At 49.6% G+C, this 22,846-nt stretch overlaps 1 protein-coding gene and 1 long non-coding RNA gene across 4 annotated transcripts in view; one reads left to right on the top strand and one right to left on the bottom strand.

Moving 5' to 3' along the window:
* Window positions 1-22,846, top strand: part of CGN (cingulin) — a 68,248-nt gene that overhangs the window by 2,691 nt on the left and 42,711 nt on the right. Inside the window, exons 1-2 of one of the 3 annotated variants that reach the window (XM_081840832.1) lie at window positions 14,571-14,858; window positions 21,136-22,338. In XM_081840832.1, the coding sequence (XP_081696958.1) occupies window positions 14,586-14,858; window positions 21,136-22,338 (1,476 nt within the window). In that variant the 5' untranslated portion in view covers window positions 14,571-14,585. Of the gene's footprint in view, window positions 1-14,570; window positions 14,859-16,277; window positions 16,917-21,135; window positions 22,339-22,846 lie in introns of those variants that run through there. The other 2 variants (XM_081840834.1, XM_081840833.1) reach the window with 2 other exon arrangements.
* LOC309331053 lies at window positions 5,033-6,622 on the bottom strand. Its single transcript, XR_014151708.1, has 2 exons — window positions 6,406-6,622; window positions 5,033-5,332 (listed from the first exon to the last, which is right to left on the bottom strand). It is a non-coding gene; the product is annotated as an uncharacterized lncRNA (long non-coding RNA).

The following is a 22,846-nucleotide window of genomic DNA, read 5'->3' as shown; positions in this document are numbered from 1 at the left end:
TGCGCATAAACCACCGGTGGCTCAGGGGCCTGAAACAAAACTAATTAAGCCTTGCTGGGGTCTAATCCAGCACTCCACTTTCCACAATGACTAGAAAGAGGGTCACAAAATCCCCCCCCCCCCAATTGCCTGACTGCAGCATCTAGTTTTCAAAGGTAATGTGTCTTGGAAGATGGCGGTGCCATTCCCAAGTGTTATATGGCTGCTGAGAACGGGAGAGTTTTGCTAGATTAGATCAGGGGTCCATCTGTACTTCCTGTTTCCCAGTTGCCTCTAGGAAGTCCAGAGAGCCATGTCCTAGTTACAGCAGTCACAGGTATACTGTGTCCAAACATGGAGGCTCTATTTAGCCAGTGGTAGACTTAAAGGTAAAGGGACCCCTGACCATTAGGTCCAGTCGTGACCGACTCTGGGGTTGCGGCGCTCATCTCGCTTTACTGGCCTAGGGAGCCGGCGTCCAGCTTCCGGGTCATGTGGCCAGCAGGACTAAGCCGCTTCTGGCGAACCAGAGCAGCGCACGGAAACACCGTTTACCTTCCCGCCGGAGCGGTACCTATTTATCTACTTGCACTTTGACGTGCTTTCAAACTGCTAGGTTGGCAGGAGCAGGGACCGAGCAACGGGAGCTCACCCCGTCGCGGGGATTCGAACCGCCGACCTTCTGATCAGCAAGTCCTAGGCTCTGTGGTTTAACCCACAGCGCCACCCACGTCCCATTGGTAGACTTACCTTCCATTAATTTGCCTCTCTCTTGGGAGGCTTTCTGCCTGGCTTCGTGATAACCCCTGATTGCAAGCTCCAAATCCCTCTTCTGCTATTATTATTATTATTATTATTATTATTATTAATTTGTCGCAGCATTTATATCCTGCTTTTTCTCCAGGGATCTAAAGATGATGAACATAGTTCTGCCCTCCATCTCCATTTTATCCTTACAACAGCCCTGTGAGGTAGGTTAGACTGAAATGCAGAGACTTGGCCCAAGGTCACCCAGTGAACTTTATAACTGAATAAGGGGATTTGAACCCTGGTTTCCCAGGTCCTAGTCCAACACTCCTAATCACCGCACCTGGGAGATCAGGGTTCAAATTGCCCACGCACAGTCTCTTAGCTTAACCTGTTGGGTCTGCCCAAACCTACCTAGAAGGTTACAGATAGGTAGCCGTGTTGGTCTGCCATAGTCAAAATAAAACAAATTCCTTCCAGTAGCACCTTAAAGACCAACTAAGTCAGTTCTTGGTATGAGCTTTTGTGTGCATGCACACGAAAGCTCATACCAAGAACTGACTTAGTTGGTCTTTAAGGTGCTACTGGAAGGAATTTGTTTTGTTCTACCTAGAAGGGTTGCTGAGAGGATAAAACCAGGAGATCCTTGGAGGAAAGGCTCAAGATACATAAAATGAATAAAACAACTTTCTTCTTATCCAAGAAGCAGCAAAGGGTTCTTTAAAAACAACACAGCCCCACAGTTAAAGGCAAAGCTGGTGTTGATCCTTTGCCCTGGGGAGGAAGGGATTAAAAGAGGCCTTTGACTACGTGACCTTTTGGAATGCCAAGGAATCCGCTTTGAGGTGGGGGTGGAGGAAGGAAATGACCCCAGCTATATCAGCAATGCAAAGATTTGCTGTCTCTCTCTCAAAGGATAGGGAACCTGGTGCCCTCAAGGTGTTGCTGAACTCTCATTCCTGGCCGTTTGGCTGAGCTGGAGATTTGGAATCCCAACAACATTATACAGTGGTGCCCCGCAAGATGAATGCCTCGCAAGACGGAAAACCCGCTAGACGAAAGGGTTTTCCGTTTTGGAGGCGCTTTGCAAAACGAATTTCCTATGGGCTTGCTTTGCAAGACGAAAATGTCTTGCGAGTTCCTGCAGGGGTTCCCCCCCCCTTTTTTCTAAGCCGCTTATCCGCAAAACCGCTAATAGCTCTAATCCGCTAAGCCGTCAATGGGCTTGCTTCGCAAGACGAAAAAACCGCCAGACAAAGAGCCTCACGGAACGGATTCTTTTCGTCTTGCGAGGCACCACTGTATATTGTTATTACATTCATACGTACGCCACCTTTTTCCAAGGTGCGCCTCCTCCCCATTTCATCCTCAACAACAACCCTGTGAGGTGGGCTAGGCTAAGAGATTTGTGACTGGCCCAAGGGCACCCAGTGGCTGCGTGGGGGTTCGAACCCTGACCCCCCAGGTCATAGTCCAATACTCTAGCCATTTGTACCACTGGCTCTGGTACAAAGGACAGGCCTGATATATAGAGCAAATCTTTGCATTGCTGATAGATGGGAGTCATTTTCTCTCTCTACTCCCCCCCCCCCAGCTTTTTCTAACTGGAAACAACCCCCCTCGCCATGAAGCCCCTCTGTTGCTAAATCCGGCTCTGGTCATGCCCCCCTGCCCTTGTCCCACTCCCAAATTTGCAAAAAATTAACTGTCTTTTGATTTGGAACAGTTTAGGAAAGTTACAGTGAAATAAGATTCCAGCCTTAAACTGCTACCCTAGGCACGCATACAGTCAACATTATTGGGGCTTACTTCTGAGTAAGGATGCATAGGGTCAAGCTCTCTCTCTCTCGCACGCACGCACGGATGCGCGCGCACACACACAGAAAGTGAACTACACACTTGCATTGAAATTGACAATTGCTTTCCCGTAACACTGCCCCTTCTTACAATTAAAATTTAGAACGACCTCCTTGGTGCGATACATCTTTGCATTGAAAAACACAGCTGCTTTTGTGAAATCTATCCAGTGGAACCTTGCTTTCTGAACTTCATCCGTTCAGGGAGTCTGTTCAATTCCTGAAACAGTTTGGGAACCAAAGCACAGCTTCTGGTGCTTTTTTTCTGGGGGTGCTCAAGAGTACAGAGTACTGGCAATTTTTCTTTCTAGGCAAAAAGCACTGCATAAGACTTGTTCATTCCAAAGTGACTGCAAAATTCGTCTTTTCTCCTATCTTTGTATGTGCTTGTAGGAATTTTGACCACCATCCTCTCTCTCCAGGTATTCAGTTTGAGGTTTCCTCTTACACCTTCAGGGTGTATGCCCTCCTCTCTCCCGTCCATCACCTGATTGAAACTAAAGGCTGAAATTCTAGTTTTCCCCATGAATGGAAAACAATATCCCAGTGTCTGGGGCTGATGCCTTTAAGTTGCTGGGAGCTGCGGTTTCTCGCATCCATCTGGGAGACCTCATTGCTTAATTGGCTATTTCTGCAAAGAATTTGCCCATTGTCAAATCCTGTTTGGATAAAGTAAGCGGGGGCGGGGGGGTGGACTTAGATCTAGCTAAACTGCTGACCTTTTTTCTTTTCCTTTTTTGAATAAAATAAATAAATCCACAAGGGCCAGCCCCCTGGAGATTTCGGCTTCAGCAGGAGCTGCTGTCAAAGGTCAACGGCCGAGAGGGCAAACGAAGGGCGATCGATATCAATTCTTGCCCTGCTGAAAGGAAGGGTTTCTAAAAATATATAAAAACGAACCAACATGGCTAGCGAGTTCAAGTTTCTAGGCCTTGTGGCGTTAAAGAAACAGCCCCCTCCGGATCCAGAATCCTAAAATCCTGATGGAATCTTTTATATTAATGTCCTGACACATCGCTGGTTTGCTAGATGAGATGGGATGGGGCTGTTCTGTGGGGAATGCAAGTCCAAAATGTCTTTATACCACCACCTTAGGCATCCTGTATGAGTCATTCAATCGGCACACACTCCTTTTAACAAGAGTGGCTGGGGAAACCCAGCCAGATGAGCGGGCTATAAATAATAAATTATTATAATAATACAGTGGTGCCTCGCAAGACGAAATTAATCCGTTCTGCGATTCTCTTCGTCTAGCGATTTTTTCATCTTGCGAAGCAAGCCCATTGGCGGATTAGCGCTATTAGCAGTTTAGCGGCTTTTAGCGATCAGCTGTTAAGTGGCTTATCAGCGGATCAGCTGATAAGCGGCTTAGCGACTTAGGAAAAGGGGGGGAAAAAGGGGGGGGAACCGCAGGAACTCGCAAGACATTTTCGTCTTGCGAAGCAAGCCCATAGGGAAATTCATTTTGCGAAGCGCCTCCAAAACGGAAAACCCTTTCGTCTAGCGGGTTTTCCGTCTTGCGAGGCGTTGTGAACATGATCCGTGGACACTCGGGTTGTGAACATGATCCGTGCAGGATGCACATTTGCAACCCACAGCGGCGTGTCTGCGCACGTGCGAGTTGCGATTCGATGCTTCTGTGCATGTGCAAAGCATGATTTCGCACTTCTGCGCATGTGCGACCGCCGAAACCCGGAAGTAACCCGTTCCAGTACTTCCAGGTTTCGGCGGTCTGTAACCCCCAAAAAACTACCTGAAGCGTCTGTAACCCGAGGTATGACTGTATTATTAAATAACTTAAATGAAAGCTTGGTATGTTGTGCCTCATGCCTATGGTGTACGTATAATAATAATAAATAATAATAATTTATTATTTATACCCCGCCCATCTGGCTGGGTTTCCCCAGCCACTCTGGGCGGCTTCTAACAGAATATTAAAATCCAATTGTCTATTAAACATTAAAAGCCTCCCAAAACAGGGCTGCCTTCAGAAGTCTTCTAAAAGTCTGGTAGTTATTGTTCTCTTTGATACCTGGTAGGAGGGCGTTCCACAGGGCGGGGGCCACCACCGAGAAGGCCCTCTGCCTGGTTCCCTGTAACTTCGCTTCTTGCGATGAGGGAACCACCAGAAGGCTATCGGCGCTGGACCTCAGTGTCCGGGCACACATAGATTGGCAGATAGTCCAATCCCTGGCATAGCCACGAAGGGCTGGAAAAGATTTCCTGCCTAAAACCCTGGAGAGCTGCTGCCAGTCCGTGTAGGCAATATTGACCTAGATGGACCTGTTTTCTGACTCCGTAAAAGGCAGCTGCTACCTGCGTCCCTGTATGTAGCATCTATGATTTTTTTTTTCTGTAAGCATCGTAGAGAATATGTCTGATCATTATGTGAGATTACATCCCTCCTGGGGCGTCTCCGAAATCGCTTGCTAAAGACAAGACCCCCTGCATGCTTCTATCTTGGTGAGTTTATTTTGTTAATCTCTTTGGTGTCGGGCTTGAGCGCTGGCATGAGCTGAACCCTGCACCTCCCTTCTGTAATGCGACGCCTTTAAAATTTTAATGTTCCAACTCTCAAGTGGCAGTTTCCACGGCGGGCCATGATAACCTGAGCCCTTTGCGAGTTGTCGAAAATCTGAATAATTCCACTGTTCGCCTGCAACCTTGAGTGACGGGTCTGGTACTTCTGGTTAAGGGCGGTGTCCGAATGTCATACTTTCAGGGTGTCGCCAGCTGAAAAGTTTAGCCACCTGTCAAGAAACAGAGAGGTGATCGAATTGAGGTCACCTGCTGGTCTTTGTCACAGATGCGTCATTTGAGAAACCTTGTCCCTGTCGCAAAAGTCCACCTCCGCAAACACCCCTGGTTTAAAATATACCCATTTCACAGATCGGAAGGCAGTGGCACCCAGGGACTGGCATATCCCTGTCTCTGATAATAAAAATGCTGTCCTTATTTCACCTCTGGGGGAGGTGTTGGGGATTACTGCCCTAAAAATAAAATAAAATGTAAAGTTCGCCCACGGTTGCTAGATTTTCCTGCTACTTTCCTTGATATAAAACCTCTTGCATGGGGTTTGGCTGCATCATCGTGTAAGTGTGTGTACACCTGAGGAAAATATTCAGAACAAACCTCCCTTTCCAGGTAGCACATTTCGTCAGTTCTGCCATAATCACAGCCAGATTTGTAATGTTCTTCACCCCATGACAATGCAATCCTATCCATTATCTACTCGGAAGCAACCCGACTGAGTTCAAAGGGACTTGCTCCCAGGTAAGCCTAGGATCGCAACCTCAGGATTGGCTGCCAAGTTCTCGAGATCCTGGTGGGAAAAAATTCCCTTTTATACTGGCTCCACAGTCCAGGGTTTTGGCAATGAAACTGACTTTATTTTCTTCCCAAACTAATTTCACCCCCTTTCCCTTATCCTACTCCAACCTGTTAGGCTGGTTTTTTGCTCCTGTCCCCCACCAGGTTCAGGTTTCTGTTGGAAGAAAGTACTTAAAAAAGTCCTCTGTATGTGGTTAAAAAAACACAACTTGGCTGCTGTTCGTGTCTCCAGGTTGGAACAGTGTGTGACCACAAAATGGTGGGTGGTTTTTTTTAAAAGAATTGTTGGTGGTTACATTATATTATACTTTTTTATTTTAATATTTGCATATCCTCACCTGTTGCAAGGAGCCCTGAGTCTTTTTTTTTAACAGAAAGAGGCTTTAAATAAATTTAATAATACTGAAACTTAACTACAGAATTTCCCACTCTTCCATTTTCGCCCAGAAACCTCCCCCAGCCTCAAATTTGAAATTAAATAGCTTCAGCCTACCTCGCAAGGTTGTTGTGATGAGAAAGCTACTCCCTCCGTCAACCTGAATGGCTTTCGGAGGGGTGCAGGCGCTGGTTTTTGGCCATGTTGACAGCTGGTCCCAGACCAGGAAGCTGGGGTTTTGAATGCCCTCTTCCCGGGAGTCAAAGCTCACCTCCTTTCCCCCATTGAAAGCCTTCACCTTTCCAAGACGCTCTTAATTGTCGACTGGGATATTTTGCAGGAGTGATTTTTTAATGCTTTGATGGCGCACACTCCGAGAAATGCTTCAGGGGCATCCGAAAAAGCAGGAAGCAATTTCTATGCATTGTTTGTTTCTCTTTGGGGAGCGTGGCTTATGATTAACGACGCTCGGGGTTTTGTTCTTTTTTTGCTTTCCTTGCCTGCGGAATGATAAAACCTGAAATGCACGCCCAGCACATTCTCCTAAACCAAGGCAGGGAACTGTTTTCACGCTGAAGGGCTGCATTTTGGGTGGCCATGTAGGTGGGGCTCTTAACTCTTGGTTTGGGATTCCCCCCCCCCAAATGTCTTGAGTTCAGTGAGCCGCTGGGGATTCAGGTCAGGTCTGCACCAGACATCGGATGCATAAACTACACACATATAAAGCCCGTGACTACCATCCCCAAAGAATCATGTGAAGAGGCAAAACCGAAATTAAATGACTTTAGCCAACATTGCAAGGTTGCTGGTGGTGTTGTTGTACAAGGAAGCTAGAAACTGTAGCACTGCGAGGGGGGGAAACTACAGATTCTAGGATACACTGGGGGAATCCATGTGCTTTAATTACGATAATCTTTATTGTCATTGTCCCATACAGAATAACGAAATTGAAAATGTACATCAGACATTCAGAAACCAACAAGCCTGCTATCCCAGCTATCCCAGCCTGGTTAGCCCCCTAAAAACTCTGATACCCCATAATTAAATACAATACACTCCCATAGAGACTACCTTACACTGTGTTTAAAACCAAAATCGCATTTGGATAGAAAGTGTTTCTCAGGCGGCTAGTCCTGGTCATTATGACCCTGGACCTTCTTCCAGAAGGCAGACGCTGAAAGAGATCATTTCCGGGGTGTGCACTATCCTGCGCTATCTCTGCCGCTTTCTTATGGCACCTGGAAGCATAGATTTGATCCAAGATGGGAAGAGGGCACCCAATTATTCTCTCTGCAGTCTTCACAACCCTGGACAGCATTGTTTTTTCCCTGACAATGGTATGATGTGAACTTGTCCCTGTGTCCATCTTGGGCAAGCGCTAGGCCAGGGGTCAGCAACCTTTTTCCGCCGTGGGCCGGTCCGCCGTCCCTCAGACCTTGCGGGGGGCCGGACAATATTTTGAAGAAGAAAAAAATGAACGAATTCCTATGCCCCACAAATAACCCAGAGATGCATTTTAAAAAGAAGCACACATTCCACTCATGTAAAAACACGCTGATTCCCAGACCGTCCGCGGGCTGGATTGAGAAGGCGACTGGGCCGGATCTGGCCCCTGGGCCTTAGGTTGCCTACCCCTGTGCTAGGCGGTCTCCTAGTTCTAGGGACAGGCTCAGCCAGGTAAAATCACCTGAGGAACCTGCGGAGGAGCATGGCCTGAGGAGGGCAGTTGTGTTGTTGCCTGAGTCGAGTTAGAGAGGTCTGAGGTCCCTTGCTCCTTCCTAAACTCTTCTGCCGGGTAATGGCCACTGCTGCCCCTTGTGGAAGGGAGTTCTGCAGTTTAACTACGTGCTCTGTGCCGAAGTACTTTCCCCTCTCTGCCCTGAATCTTCCCACAGTCTTCAGATGCTGTGCCTGGAAAAAGCGAGAGCGACTGCAGGCCCTTCTCCTCCCCGTATGGCAAGGACGTCCCTGCCGTCCCGATCGCTGCTATTTACCCGGGACGGCGAGTCCTTGCGCAACAGGTGAAGGGCTGCTCTCATGCCTCTGGAATTCCATTCCTCCTGCTGCACCTGCAAGGACGGATCTATGATGCAAGCCCGAGGTGTGGCGGTTTCAGGTTGCTCCCTGAACTCTCTAAGCACCTGCCAGCCTAAAAACCAGCAAACGAAAACACACACACGCTGCAAAAGCCCGTCTGAATAACAGAGTTTGGGGAAGGTTGGAACGATGGTTGCCGGACCTGTGGCAGGGAGTTCCGCAGGGCAGAGCCTGTGGAGAGAGCTGGTGGGCGGTAGTTGTTAGAGTGCCGGACTTGGACCCCGGAGGAGACCAAGGTTCGAATGCTACTTGGGCAACATCACTTTGGGCCGCTGCTTATATCTCAGCCTAACTTGCCCCGCAGGGTTATTGTGAAGATTAAAGGGAGGAGGGTGTGCTGCCTTGAATTGCTTTTGAGGTGGGGGGAGGGGGAGAACAGGCGGGATTTTATTTTATTTTTGAATTTGCATTTTATTTATTTGTTAACATTCTTATATTACATCGGTAAATGTTGTCATATTACATTACAGGACTTGCTATAATTTCCAACATGTATACAAATATTATATACAAATTTTATATACCTAGAAAGAAAATGAAACAAAAAAAGAGCAAAGAGAAAAAACAAAAACAATTTCCCCCCCAAAATCATATACATACCAACACACTAGACTTCCTGTCTATCCTGTTGTATATTCCTTTTTTACAAATGAATGTACTCTTATTATTGTATATTTCTTTACATTTTATCTAATACATTCCTGTATCAATATGTGCTCTTAGTCGGGAACGGGCAGGATATAAATGCAGTAATAAAATAAAAAATAAAGGCTCAGCCCTTAGTAAAGCAAAATAAAAAAATTCCTTCCAGTAGCACCTTAAAGACCAACTAAGTTAGTTCTAGGTATGAGCTTTCGTGTGCATGCACACTTCTTCAGATTCTTCACACTTCTTCAGATTCTTCAGATACCTGAAGAAGTGTGCATGCACACGAAAGCTCATACCTAGAACTAACTTAGTTGGTCTTTAAGGTGCTACTGGAAGGAATTTGTTTTATTTTGTTTTGACTATGGCAGACCAACACGGCTACCTATCTGTAACTGGTCCTTAGTAAAGGTTGCTCAAATCTTAGGGTCCTGTGGGCGACTGTATTAAGTGCCCCATCAGATAATAATATATAATAATAATTTATTATTTATACCCCACTCATCTGGCTGAATCTCCCCTCTGTTAGAGGATCTCTAACAGTAACAATTGGCTTTGACATAAGAAATAATTGTGTTGTGTTTAGTGTGCGTGTCCCGTGGGCCCAGCGGCTTTTAGTAGTGATGGCTCAGTGGAGCCTCCTTGTTCAGTTGCAGCATATCTCAGAAGACCAGGTTGCAGGGAGCCAGAGGAGGGCTGTACGTTGCCTTCCTGCCCTGCTCATGGTTTCCCGAATGGCCTCTGCGGGGAGCTGGACTAGACAGACCTTTCTGTAGACTCATAGACTTGTGGAGCTGGGTGGGACCCCAGGGGTCATCTAGTCCAACCCCAGAAATCTCAACTAAAGCATTCCTTACAGATGGCCATCCAACCTCTGCTTAAAAACCTCCAAGGAAGGAGAGTCCACAACCTTCTGAGGGAGTTCGTTCCGCTGTCTCAACAGCTCAGGTTCTTGGTTTTAAATCAAAATCTCATTTCTTGCCATTTAAAATCATTAGTTCCTGTCCTGCCAACTCGGAAAACAAGCTTACTCCATCTACAGATGTTCAAAGATGACTGCTTCCTCTTTTCTTTCGTAGGCTGAATTCAGGCCTCTTGTCTTAAATCCTTACGACTGATTTTCCTTTTAAAAAAAGAAATATGTAATATTTTATTAAGCTTGTTTGTTGTCGTTTAGTCGTGTCCGACTCTTCGTGACCCCCTGGACCAGAGCACGCCAGGCCCTCCTGTCTTCCACTGCCTCCCGCAGTTTGGTCAAACTCATGCTGGTAGCTTCGAGAACACTGTCCAGCCATCTCGTCCTCTGTCGTCCCCTTCTCCTTGTGCCCTCCATCTTTCTCAGCATCAGGGTCTTTTCCAGGGAGTCTTCTCTTCTCCTGAGGTGGCCAAAGTCTTGGAGCCTCAGCTTCAGGATCTGTCCTTCCAGGGAGCACTCAGGGCTGATTTCCTTCAGAATGGAGAGGTTTGATCTTCTTGCAGTCCATGGGACTCTCAAGAGTCTCCTCCGGCACCAGAATTCAAAAGCATCCATTCTTTGGTGATCAGCCTTCTTTATGGTCCAGCTCTCACTTCCATCCATCACTACTGGGAAATTATTAAGCTTAAGAATAGACAATACAGTACATTACATACAATACAGTCATACCTCTTGTTGCATTTGCTTCAGGTTAAATCTTTTCAGGTTGCATCCCACAGCATCCCGGAAGTACAGGAAAGGGTTACTTCCGGGTTTTGCTGCTCGCGAATGCGCAGGTGCTCAAAATGATGTCACGCGCATGCGCAGAAGCAGTGAATCGCGACCCGCGCACGTGCAGACACGGGTTGTGTTCTGCTGATGTTGCGAATGGGGCTCCAGAACAGATCCCGTTCACAACCAGAGGTACCAATGTACATAGAATACATACTTTACCTGTATACATACCCAACGTGAATACACCCAAGTGTTTGACTTCCAAATATTCTCATTGTGCTATTTTACATTTTGGTGGTCTATACACATTTTTATTATTTAGGTTTCCACTTTTTCTCTCTCTACAAGAAAGAAGATTCCACCTAAACATTAGGAAGAACTTCCTGACAGTAAGAGCTGTTTGACAGTGGAATTTGCTGCCAAGGAGTGTGGTGGAGTCTCCTTCTTTGGAGGTCTTTAAGCAGAGGCTTGACAACCATATGTCAGGAGTGCTCTGATGGTGTTTCCTGCTTGGCAGGGGGTTGGACTCGATGGCCCTTGGGGTCTCTTCCAACTCTATGATTCTATCATTCTATGATTCCTCTATTTTCTAGATTCATTCTTTATCTCTCAGGAGATTTGTCTTGTCCGTGTAGTTTTTAAGATATTCATTGAAAACCACTGATTTTCCAATATGCTTCTACAGCACAGTCCCACTAAGGCTGCAGGCTGGTGTTGGGAAGAGGGAATTTTTAAGCCTTTCCCACTCAACATCCCACCCCCCCCAGCAAATTTTCCCCTCCCCACCCAAGAAAAATGGGGTGTGTTTTTTCCCCATCTATTGCATCGCATCGAAGAACCGTACTCCGCGTAACGTGAACTCTGCTGGAGAGGTTATGCTCCCCTCCGCAAATCTTGTTGCGCTAATGATCTAGAGAGGATTGAAATAATGAGCTGTAGATTATGGGATTGGTCAGGCATCTGTATATATTTCTTCCCCAGGAGGGGGCTGGTTTCCTAGGCTCTGAGCTCCGGGGAATTTCTGGTGGCAGCCGACGCGCTGCGATTTCCTCTCCCAGGCGCACATATCTGCCATGGCATGTGCAAAGATTTCACTAGGCTTCGCTGTCTTTGCAGGAAATCCCTGGCATTTGCAAGGGGCTGGACTAGATGGCATTTTGAGGTCCCTTTGGGCACCAGAATTCTATGGTTGTTCGATTCAGGGAGGTGGACTTCCAGAGAAGTTTGGATCTGCTTTATTATTTTTCCCGTTGCTGGGAAACTGATAGAAAATGGTAACACGCTTGTGTGATTGACGCCCTTGTATGTCCACTGTATTCGGTTTGGGCTTAACACTAGGTTGAAATACAGTTGTACCTCGGGTTACATACGCTTCAGGTTACAGACTCCGCTAACCCAGAAATAGTGCTTCAGGTTAAAAACTTTGCTTCAGGATGAGAACAGAAATCGTCCTCCGGCGGCAGCAGGAGGCCCCATTAGCTAAAGTGGTGCTTCAGGTTAAGAACAGTTTCAGGTTAAGTACAGACCTCCGGAACGAATTAAGTACTTAACCCGGGGTACCACTGTATGTATTGCATTGGAGACCTTAATATGTTTGCTATTCTGTGCTTTGATTGTGTGTGGGGGGGGGCGTGTATTTCAGTGGAAATTGTAGTTTGTGAACCTGTAAAATCACGGATATTTTTAAAGTTTGCAGTACTTCTGCAATACAGTGACTAAATTTCCAACAAAAAATACTTTACAGGAAGCTGAGAACATCACATGTCATTATACTTGGCTGAGCCAACACCCATTTTTTCATAAATGCGGTTGGTTGTTTTGCTTGTACAGGAGTCTCCTGCGATAAGTTTGACCATTTTTGCTGTGCTCCAGATTAAGTGCACTCCTATGGAATCAGAGGTGATTTTTGCAACTTATTATTTTTGCTGCAGTAATCAAATTGGTTTCCACCTCTTGATCTCTCTGTTTAAATATCCAAGCAGGAATATCTTAGGCTCCGTTGGCACATGGGCTCCTAATTTTGGAAATAGGAGTCGTCCCCCCAAAAAAGTATGGAGCATCTTTAGCAATTAGCCATCTTGGTTTTCAATTTGCTGTACAAAATCAACAACAAACAAACCAGATAGAAAGCGAGATGAGGGGGTGATTGGCCCCAATCGCAGGAGGATTTCCTTATGCTCTTTTTGAAAATCTGCGTGCTTGGGATCGCCGGGTGCCAATTAGGCGGGAGGAAACCCTGAATATGTACTCCTGGCTTTGTGCAGATTTAGGAAAGGGTCATTGCCTAGTGGCTAGAGCACCTCCTTTGCATGCGGAAGTTGCAGATTGCATCCCCAGTGGCACCTGCAGGAAGGGCTGGGAATGTCCCCTGGCCGAAACCCTGGAGAGCTGCTGCCAGTCTGTGCGGACAATACTGAACTAGATACGGTGATAGTCTGATAAGCCAGCTTTCTATGTTCTGGTTTAAGTCAGAACCATGAGGACTAGGATCTTGAGTCGGTTTAGTGGAAGGACAACAGTTCAGCAGCAGACCTCCAGGTTCAATACCCAGTGAGGCTTCCAAAAGCACCTGCCAAAGCCTGGAGGGCCGCTGCCAGTCAGAGCAAGCAGTGCTGAGCTTGATGGAGCAATGGCCTGACTGCTTGTAAGGCTGCTTTCTGTGCCCCTGTTTAAACCAGCCATTTTTGTCCGTAACCATGAGGACTGGAGTCTCGCTTTATTCCTGTCTGAGAAGGGCTGTGGTGGAACATCTGCTTTGCGTGCAGAAAGTCCCAGGTTCAGTCTATCACAAGTTAATAATTATAATAATAATTATAATTTATTATTTATACCCCGCCCATCTGGCTGAGTTTCCCCAGCCACTCTGGGCAGCTCCCAATCAAATGTTAAAAACAGTACAGCATTAAATATTAAAAACTTCCCTAAACAGGGCTGCCTTCAGATGTCTTTTAAAGATAAGATAGCTGCTTATTTCCTTCACATTTAAAGGGAGGGCGTTCCACAGGGCAGGTGCCACCACCGAGAAGGCCCTCTGCCTGGTTCCCTGTAACATCACTTCTCGCAGTGAGGGAACCACCAGAAGGCCCTTGGAGCTGGACCTCAGCGTCCAGGCAGAACGATGGGGGTGGAGACGCTCCTTCAGGTATACCGGGCTGAGGCCGTTTAGGGCTTGAAAGGTCAGCACCAACACTTTGAATTGTGCTCGGAAACGTACTGGGAGCCAATGCAGATCTCTCAGGACCAGTGTTATGTGGTCTTGGCGGCCGCTCCCAGTCCCCAATCTAGCTGCCACATTCTGGATTAATTGCAGTTTCTGGGTCACCTTCAAAGGTAGCCCCACGTAGAGTGCATTGCAGTAGTCCAAGCGGGAGATAACTAGAGCATGCACCACTCTGGCGAGACAGTCTGTGGGCAGGGAGGGTCTCATCCTGCGTACCAGATGGAGCTGGTAGACAGCCGCCCTGGATACAGAATTGACCTGCGCCTCCATGGACAGTTGTGAGTCCAAAATGACTCCCAGGCTGCGCACCTGGTCCTTCAGGGGCACAGTTACCCCATTCAGGACCAGGGAGGCCCCCACATCCGCCCTCCCCCTGTTCCCCCCAAAACAGTACTTCTGTCTTGTCAGGATTCAACCTCAATCTGATAGCCGTTAAGCCTGGGGAATGCTCCTGCCTGGGCATAAAGCTGATCGCTAGTTTCCTAAAAAGCCAAAGGACTCTCATTAAAAACAAGTAAGTCACGAGTCTGTAGCCAGGGAGGGTCAGAGAGGCTTCACATTCTTGCGACTCTCGCTTTCCCAGCGATTCTGAAACGGCAGTGGTCACTCAACCAGGTACATCGGCGGGTGGGAGGGTAGAGGTTCATGGCAGCCCCCTTTGCCCCCTCCGTTTGTTGGGCCCAGGGAGTGAATGCCAGCCTCGGACGGGCACCTGACTCAGCTCCCCCTCCTCCCTCCACTGATACAGAGCTGGCGCCTGCCCAGCGATTGTTGGACGGAAACTGGCAGCTGCGTTCTGCCTGGGTCGCTTGCCATGTTCCAAGCCCTGTCCGTTGCCACGTCGGCTGCGTTTGCAGGAAAGCAACGGCCTCCTCCGTGTCAGATCTCCCACCGCTGCTGTTCCTTCTGATCGGAAAGGTGTGTGCTTGAGCCAAAGATATGCGGGATTTATTATTATTATTTTGGCTCAGATCCTGAGAGCTGCTTTGGAAGTTTGCTCCCCTGCCCTGCCTCCGTAAATACTGCTCACTGGTTTCCCTCTGGTTGGTTGGCTGCTGTGAGAGGAGGATACGGGACTTAGACGGGCCTTTGGCCTGATCCTGCCGCCGCCTCTTGTGTTCTTGCCATCCCAGCTGATGGGACCTGGAGCCCAGATGTCCACAGAGTTCCCACCCCCAAGCCTAAAATAAGAATTTAAGCTATTCCAGCGCACCGTGCTTCTTGCAGTAGCCAGTCAGATGCCTCCCACACAACCTGTAAGCAGAGCATGATGGGAATATCCCTCCGCTGCTCTTTCCTCCCAATATTTGGGGGTAGACTGCCTCTGGACCTAGAAGTTCCATCTTACCCTCACATTAATAGGCAGCGACAGATTTTTGCGGTTTTGATTAATCCCTCTTTCCCCTTTTTGTTTTTTCAAATGTAAGCTAGTGGACCTTGCCGCAGGGAGTTCCACAGATAGGATTCTTCTTTGTGTGTTATTTATGTGCGTCAGGGGGCCTGTAATTCTAGTCGAAGAGACAAAAGCTTTATTCACCCTCTCCTGTTTTTCTTCTCCCCGGCATGCGTGATTTTTATAGACCTACATTCCCCCACCCCTTAATTTTCATTCCATCCCTATCCCCTAAACCGAAATTCCTCCCACATCCCATTTTGAGGGACATATTATATAATCAGTTTTAGTCCTTTAAAAGTGTATAAACCGCTTTGGCCGAAAGGCAGCGAATACTTAATAAATAAATAAGGTAGCTGGCTCGTTCCGCTGCATTCAGTTTAATTTATTTCATTTTTAGCCCACCTTTTTCTCCAACAAGCTGGAGGTGGAATGCACGGTTCTGTCCTGCCCCTCCTCAATTGATACCCACAACAACCCTGTGAGGTAGACTAGGCTGGCCGAGGCAGCGACTGGCCTCCAAGGTCACCCCTGCCAGTGATCTTCATGCCAGAGAGAGGATTTGAACCCTGGTCTGCCCCAGCCTGACACTCTTAACCACTATGCCTCCTCTTAGCACGCAGACAGCATCCTTATCATGTCTGACAACCCTCACCTCTCTCTGCAGCAGAGGCTGTTCCGCATGGGACAGCAAATCTTGTCTCCCAAAGACCTGAATCCCCAAATCTCATTTTCCACACTGCCTCCTCCTTCCTCCCGCCACCCTCAACCCCCTCCTGCTCCTCCTCCTTTCCCCATCTGTGATCAAACCACATGCATGCACACAAACACACACCTTCCAGCTGATGTTGCAAATTCCACATCCAGCCACCAGCCAGCTCCATTCGCTTGCCTGCCTTCCACCACCCAGAACACCCCCCCCCCTCTTGCCCAGGCTGTTTCTGATGCCCTTCGCCCCTGCCTGGAGAAGGAAGAAGACCCCCTTTGTGCTTGTTTTCCTGGCTTTCTTTGGAAGCCTGCGTCCAGGAGCAGGCAGGACAGCGGAGGGGAGAAAGCAGGCGAGATAAGTGTTCCGGCTGACCGTTGGCTCAAGGACATCGCTCTCCCCCGGCCAGCCAGCCAGCCAGCCGCTCTCCTCCCCACGGCTGGCCGGGAAGCTTGCCTGATCTGCGGAGCCTGCAGCAAGGAAGGAACTGGCCGGCGGGGGGGAAGCGGGGCCGTTTGGCTCTCCCTCTCCCTGCTCCCCGCCTGCCGTGGAACCGATGCCACGATGCAGCCCAGCCACACCGCCACGTGCCGCTAAACTGCCACCGCATTGCACTGCGCTCAAAATGTCAGGTCTCGCCGGCACCCGGACGCGAGCGGGTCTGCGGGCCGGCCAGGTTCCCACGGCGTTCGGCCACGGAGGACGCTGGCTGCCTCTTTAGCTGCGTCAAACTTTTTTTAAATTTGTTTATTTCTCTTCTTCTCTTCCGCACACACCCCTGTCCCTTTCTGGATGCACTTCTAACCCCCTCCTCTTTTCGGATTGCTTCAGTCGCAGTGAGTATGCAGCAGTAATCTGGCAAGCTGCAGAAAGCAAGGTGGGTGGGTTGGAGAGCGGTACCCTTTTGTTTTTCCGCCTTCCCATTCGGCTCGGCAGCCTGGCAGCTGGTGATGGACACAACATTGGCAGCCCTGCGGCGGGCGATGGACACAATGGTACCCCTTCCCACCGCTCCCCCAGCTTCTCTGCTCGCGAGGTTCTGCCGGTCCATTTCCCGCTGACACTGCCTTATTGTCGTTTTGGTTTTTTTTAATTGATGCTCTTGACGGTCCCCCATCGCGCGATGCTCTGATGGAGTTGAAAGGAACCAGTTTCTGAGTGAGACTCTCGCGGAAACAATCGCCTGTATTGTTCCCGGCTTCCTGGATAAACCTCGCAAGCCCCCTCTCCAGCACCCTTTGAAATTCATTTCTGGTTTAAAGGTAGTGGCTTCGTTCGGCTGAGCAAAAAGGGAGCGTGCCGGCCGGTCAGGGAGCTAAGAGTGCGAGACAGGAAGTTTCCTCCGGGAAACTGTGTGAGAGAGAGATTTCCTTAAGCTGTGAGCTGTGTTGGACAGTTTCTCTAACTCTCAGAATGCTTAGAGTGTAGGAAGACGCTGCTGGATCAGGCCTAAGGAGGCCCAGCGTCCTGCTTTCACAGGGCCAACCAAATGCCCCGAGGGGAGGCCACAACAACTGAGCATAAGAGCCCTCTCTCCCCTCCTGTAGTTTTGGAGGCATTGCTGGAGACAAAGTATAGCCATCATGGCAAGAAGCCATCAATAGCCTTGTTAGGTAAAGGTAAAGGGACCCCTGACCATTAGGTCCAGTCACGGATGACTCTGGGGTTGCGGCGCTCATCTCGCTTTACTGGCCGAGGAAACATCGTTTACCTTCCCGCCGGAGTGGTACCTATTTATCTACTTGCACTTGACGTGCTTTCGAACTGCTAGGTTGGCAGGAGCAGGGACCGAGGAATGGGAGCTCACCCCGTCATGGGGATTAGAACCACCGACCTTCTGATCGGCAAGCCCTAGGGTTAAACCACAGAGCCACCCGCTATCCCCATAGCCTTGTTACCCTCCGTGAATTTGTCTAATCCTCTTTTAAAGGCATCCAAGTGGGTGGAGATGTCAGGTGGCATCCTGGCACCTCCACTTGGTTGCAACTGCCGATGGCCAGGTGCGAAATGCCCCTGTTGCCTGGCTAATTTCAAACCCTGCTGGACAGAGGTTGAACCATGGACCTCCCTACTTCAGAGCACGTGTTCTGCTCCTGAGCGACTTCCCCATGCGCAGGCGCTCCCAAAGCACACCCGGTTTGCCCCCAAAGGGCTTGAGCCATTCCTGGGTGTGAGGCAAGCTGCTCAGATGCCCCTGAGGACTAGAAACTTAGGCTGATTTAGAGGCATGGATGCCCCCTGCCCCCTTGAGATGCCCGCTGCTCACCAAGGCAGATGGGTGGACCCACGAAAGGCAGGTCTGCCAAGTGCAAATAGGACAACAACCTGCAATTATTTGGCCGGATAGGTGGAGCAGTGCTGTCTTTGCGAAAAAGTACTCTGGGGTGACACCCTCTGAATGGTCCTGCTGTGTAAATAAAAATCCTGGGTTGTTTATGCATTCCTGACGGTGAGGTCATTCTGGCAGGGCTCTCATTGGAACATCTGGTTGGCCACTGCAAGAACCGGATGCTATCCTGAACCCCTTTGGCCTGATCCAGCAACCAGGCTCTTCTGACATTCTTATGGAGCCTCCAAATCCAGCAGCAGTCTATCCAGATTTCTCGGTTCTTAAGGGCATTTGGCCTGATCCTATACAGGATCTTCTTACGTTTTTATTTCAGAATCTCACAGGGTGTGTGTGTGGTCTGGCCACCACACTTTCCACCCATTTTACAGACATGGACGACTGAGTCCTTGCAGGTAGTCTCTGTACAGGGATTCGCACCCTGGTCCCCAAGTTCCGCTGGCGTTATTCACCCACCCTCTCGGTCTCCTTGCATTCCTGCATGGCGGCAGATTTCTGACGGCAGCCGGGTGTGTTTTTCCATCTGAAATGCTTGCAACCTGCACTCTGCCTTGACCCGATAAGAAAGCTTTGCATATTTATTTGTTTTTCCTTCTCGCTCCACCATCGTAAAAGGGAGTTGCTGGCCGGGGCGTGTTGTGTGGAGGTGAAAGTGCAGCTTTGCTGCTGGTTGCTGAGAGTGGAACTAATCCCTGAATGAATGCAGGGTTTTAAATCTCTGGCCAAGGCTGTAGCTCAGCAGCAAGAAGGTCCCAGGTTAAATCTCTGACATTTCCAGGTACAGCTGAGACCGTCCCCTGCCTGAAACCATGGAGAGCTGCTGCCAGTCTGGGCAGGCAGTACTGGTCCAGAGGGATCCTGTCTGCCTCTGCTCCCGTTTAAATCCAGCCTTTGGCTCAGAACCGGATCTTTTATTTTGCGGCTCAGGGGTAGAGCGTCTGCCCCGCGCACAAGGCTCCAGGTTCAGTCCCCGATGGCATTTCCTGGGAGAGGCTGCCTGCCAGGCTGAAGCCCCTGGAGAGCTGCTGCCAGTCAGTGTGGGCCGTACTGAGCTCGGTGGAGTTGTGTTCAGACTTAGCGCAAGGAAGGCAGGTTCATAAAAATCTTGAGAGCAGGAGATAAGCGGAGGAGGATGGCGGCTGAGGAAATAATCTCAAAACCCAGGAAGTTTTCTCTCTCTCACCCCCCACCCACTCTGGGTTCAAATTTCACCTCTACCGTGAACTCTCCCTCCCCACCCACCCTCTAATCCACAATAAGAGGACAATACTGTCCTACCTTGGAAGGTTGTTGTAAGAATTTACATTATTTTCGATTTATTTCCTGCTGTTCACCATAAACGATCTCAGGGCAGGTTACAGAAATTAATAATGCAATATTATTTGAAAAATCCTGTTGAGTTGAAATTGTGGTTATATACAGAGCTAGGATTTTGCAGGATTGGCCCCACTGCTCAGCCTCCTGAGACATCTCCCCCCCCCACCGCCTCATTAAAATGTTTGATGCATTTATATTGTTTGCTTTTCATTCATTTATTTATCTGTTACGTTTACATACCGCCGCTCCAATGATCTTAAGGTGCTGCGCGTGGTTCTCGTCCAAACCCCATTTCACCCTCACGACAACCCTGTGAGGTAGGTTAGGCTAAGAGGTGGTGGACTGGCTCAACCCCGCTCATCTGAGCCCTCCCAGGGTTCGGCTTCCTTGGAAGGAAGGGCAGCGGTGCGTTTAGGATGTAGATATTCGTATTTGCATGCATATATATATATATATATATATACACATACAGTGGTGCCCCGCAAGACGAACGCCTCGCAAGATGGAAAACCCGCTAGACGAAAGGGTTTTCCGTTTTGGAGGCGCTTCGCAAAACGAATTTCCCTATGGGCTTGCTTCGCAAGACGAAAACGTCTTGCGAGTTCCTGCGGGTTCCCCCCCCTTTCCCCCCCTTTTCCTAAACCGCTAAGCCGCTTATCAGCTGATCCGTTGATAAGCCGCTTAACAGCTGATCCGCTAAAAGCCGCTAAACCGCTAATAGCGCTAATCCGCTAAGCTGTCAATGGGCTTGCTTCGCAAGACGAAAAAACCGCTATACGAAGAGCCCCACGGAACGGATTAATTTCGTCTTGCGAGGCACCACTGTATATGTGTGTGTGTGTGTGTGTGTGTGTGTGTGTATCAAAGAGATAAACAACTACCTGACATTCAGAAGACATCTGAAGGCAGCCCTGTTCAGGGAAGATTTTAATGACTGATGTTCTAATGTATTTTTAATCTTTGTTGGAAGCCACCCAGAGTGGCTGGGGAAACCCAGACAGATGGGCGGGGTACAAATAATAAATTATTATTATTATATATCCTGAGCCTAAGATGTAGGGGCTCACAGGGGTTAGCTAGCACAAGAACATCAGAAAAAGCCGGCAGGATCAGGCCGTTGCGATAGGTAAAAACAAGTCCTGGTGATCATCTAATGTTTATTGGATGGATTTTCCCCCTAAATTGATTTTTGAATTCTGAATTTATTGTTATTCACGCTTTATACTGTATTTTATGCTGTTTTTTGTTGCATCAATTAAGTGTTTTAAATTTGTTGTTAGCCGCCCTGAGCCTGGTTTTCTGAACCGGGAAGGGCGGGGTATAAATATATTATTATTGTTATTATTCCAGCACTGCAGAGGGGATAGGCTAGATACCTTCCAGCTCTATAATCTACGATTCTGAGCCTGTGTTCTCTGTACCCCTTTGGCAGGATCCTTTCAAGGCCCCAGACCCGCAGAGGATGGACCACCACGTGAACGGCACCCTAGCCGAGAAGCCGGGCCCCATGGACTACGGGGTCCAGATCCGCTTCATCAACGACTTGAAGGAGCCCAGCAAGTCTCAGAAGATCCGCCCCAAGCCCTCCAAGCCGGGCTCCTACGGGGTGGCGGTGCGGGTGCAGGGCATCGACGGGCAGCCCTTCGTGGTCCTCAACAGTGGCGAGAAAGGGGGAGACTCCTTCGGGGTGCAGATCAAAGGCGAGAGCAAGTACGGGCCCCCCGCCCGCAGCCCCCAGCGGGAGGACTCCTTCCCCGCTTCCCCCGGGGCTGCATCTTCCTCCAAAGATGCCTCGGGCTCCTTCAGCTCCGATTCCGACCTGCCAGAGAACCCGTACGGGGCCAGGCAGTCCCGCTACAGCACCTCGGACGAGGAGCCCGGCCCACGGCGGACCCCGAAAGCAGGCAGCTTGGAGGGGCGTCCCACGCCGCAGCACCGTGCTGGCGGCTACCGGACACTGCCGCACAAAAAATCGTTTGGGGAGCAGCTGCGGCGGACTCAGTCACACGGCTCCTTGCTCGACCCCGAGCTGGACGAGCCTCCCGAGCCCAGCGCCCCTGGGGCCAGTCCCTGTGACACCCCCCAACCCCTGCCTCCGGGGGGCGCCGTGAGGAGCGCTAGCATGATGAACCTGCCTGGTCGCCGGCAGCCCAGCCCCAGTGAGGACTCTGCAGGCAGCCTGTCCGGCTTGAGACCCGTCCGCAAGCCGGCGGTGGCGAACTCCCCTGAGCCCGCCGCTCCGGCCGGCGACATCGACACGAAGCCCCTGTCCTCGGTGGACTCTCTGATCCACAAGTTTGACGCGAAGGCGCAGCAGCGGGGGCGGCCGTCCTGGAGGAACCGGCTCTCTCTGGACGAGCGGAAGCGGTCCAAGAGCCTTGACGGTAGGGTGCCTTACCATGACACGGCCGACGGCCGGGAGCTGGGTGCCGGGGAGCCCCAGGCGGGCTCCGGAGGAGGGGCAGGGGGCTCGGTGGCCGATCCCGGGCCCCCCGGAAGCAGGAGCCTCGGCAGGGCCTCTGGGCGGCCAGTGAACGGGCTGGACAAATCGAAGCTGACCCGGGAATGGGTCAACAAGAGCCTGGAGGCGCCAGCCTTGGAGAAGCAAGCAAGGAAATCACAGCCAGACCTACAGGTGATTCTCTTTCCTTGTGTTTTTGCGGGGCTGTCTGTGCCAATTTCTCCTGATGGCAGCCTACGGGGCCCAGCGTCTTTAGAAACAGAGACCAGGGGGTCCGGTGTGTTGCGCTCTGAGGCCAAAGGAAAGGACCAGACCCTGATTAAAATAAGACACAAGGCTTTGACCAGCAAGGCTCTCGGAGAAAGTGCGCCCCCCACACCCCCTCACCAGGCCATTTTATTAGCAAAAGAATCCTTTACACAGTGCTCGTAAGAACCAGTCAGATTTCCTCTGAGCATTTAAACAAACCCCAAGTGGGGACAAAGTTAAACTATAAACACTAGTTAGGCATGCATACTTTGGAGTAAATGAATGAAAACAACAAAGGAGCGAATACAGCAACCCCGGACGTCATAAACAATCAGTACACCTGATAAGAAGGATGGCCAGGAGGACAGTGACCATTATCACCTTAATGTGAAACCTGTTTCCTGGCCCTAAGATTAACATCCTAAGATTAATA

This window comes from Podarcis erhardii (assembly GCF_964252035.2).
Source record: "Podarcis erhardii genome assembly, chromosome: 15".
NCBI classification, from domain to species: Eukaryota; Metazoa; Chordata; class Lepidosauria; order Squamata; family Lacertidae; genus Podarcis; species Podarcis erhardii.
Note: the sequence above shows the minus strand (reverse complement) of the source record. Positions and strands in the feature narration are given on the sequence as shown.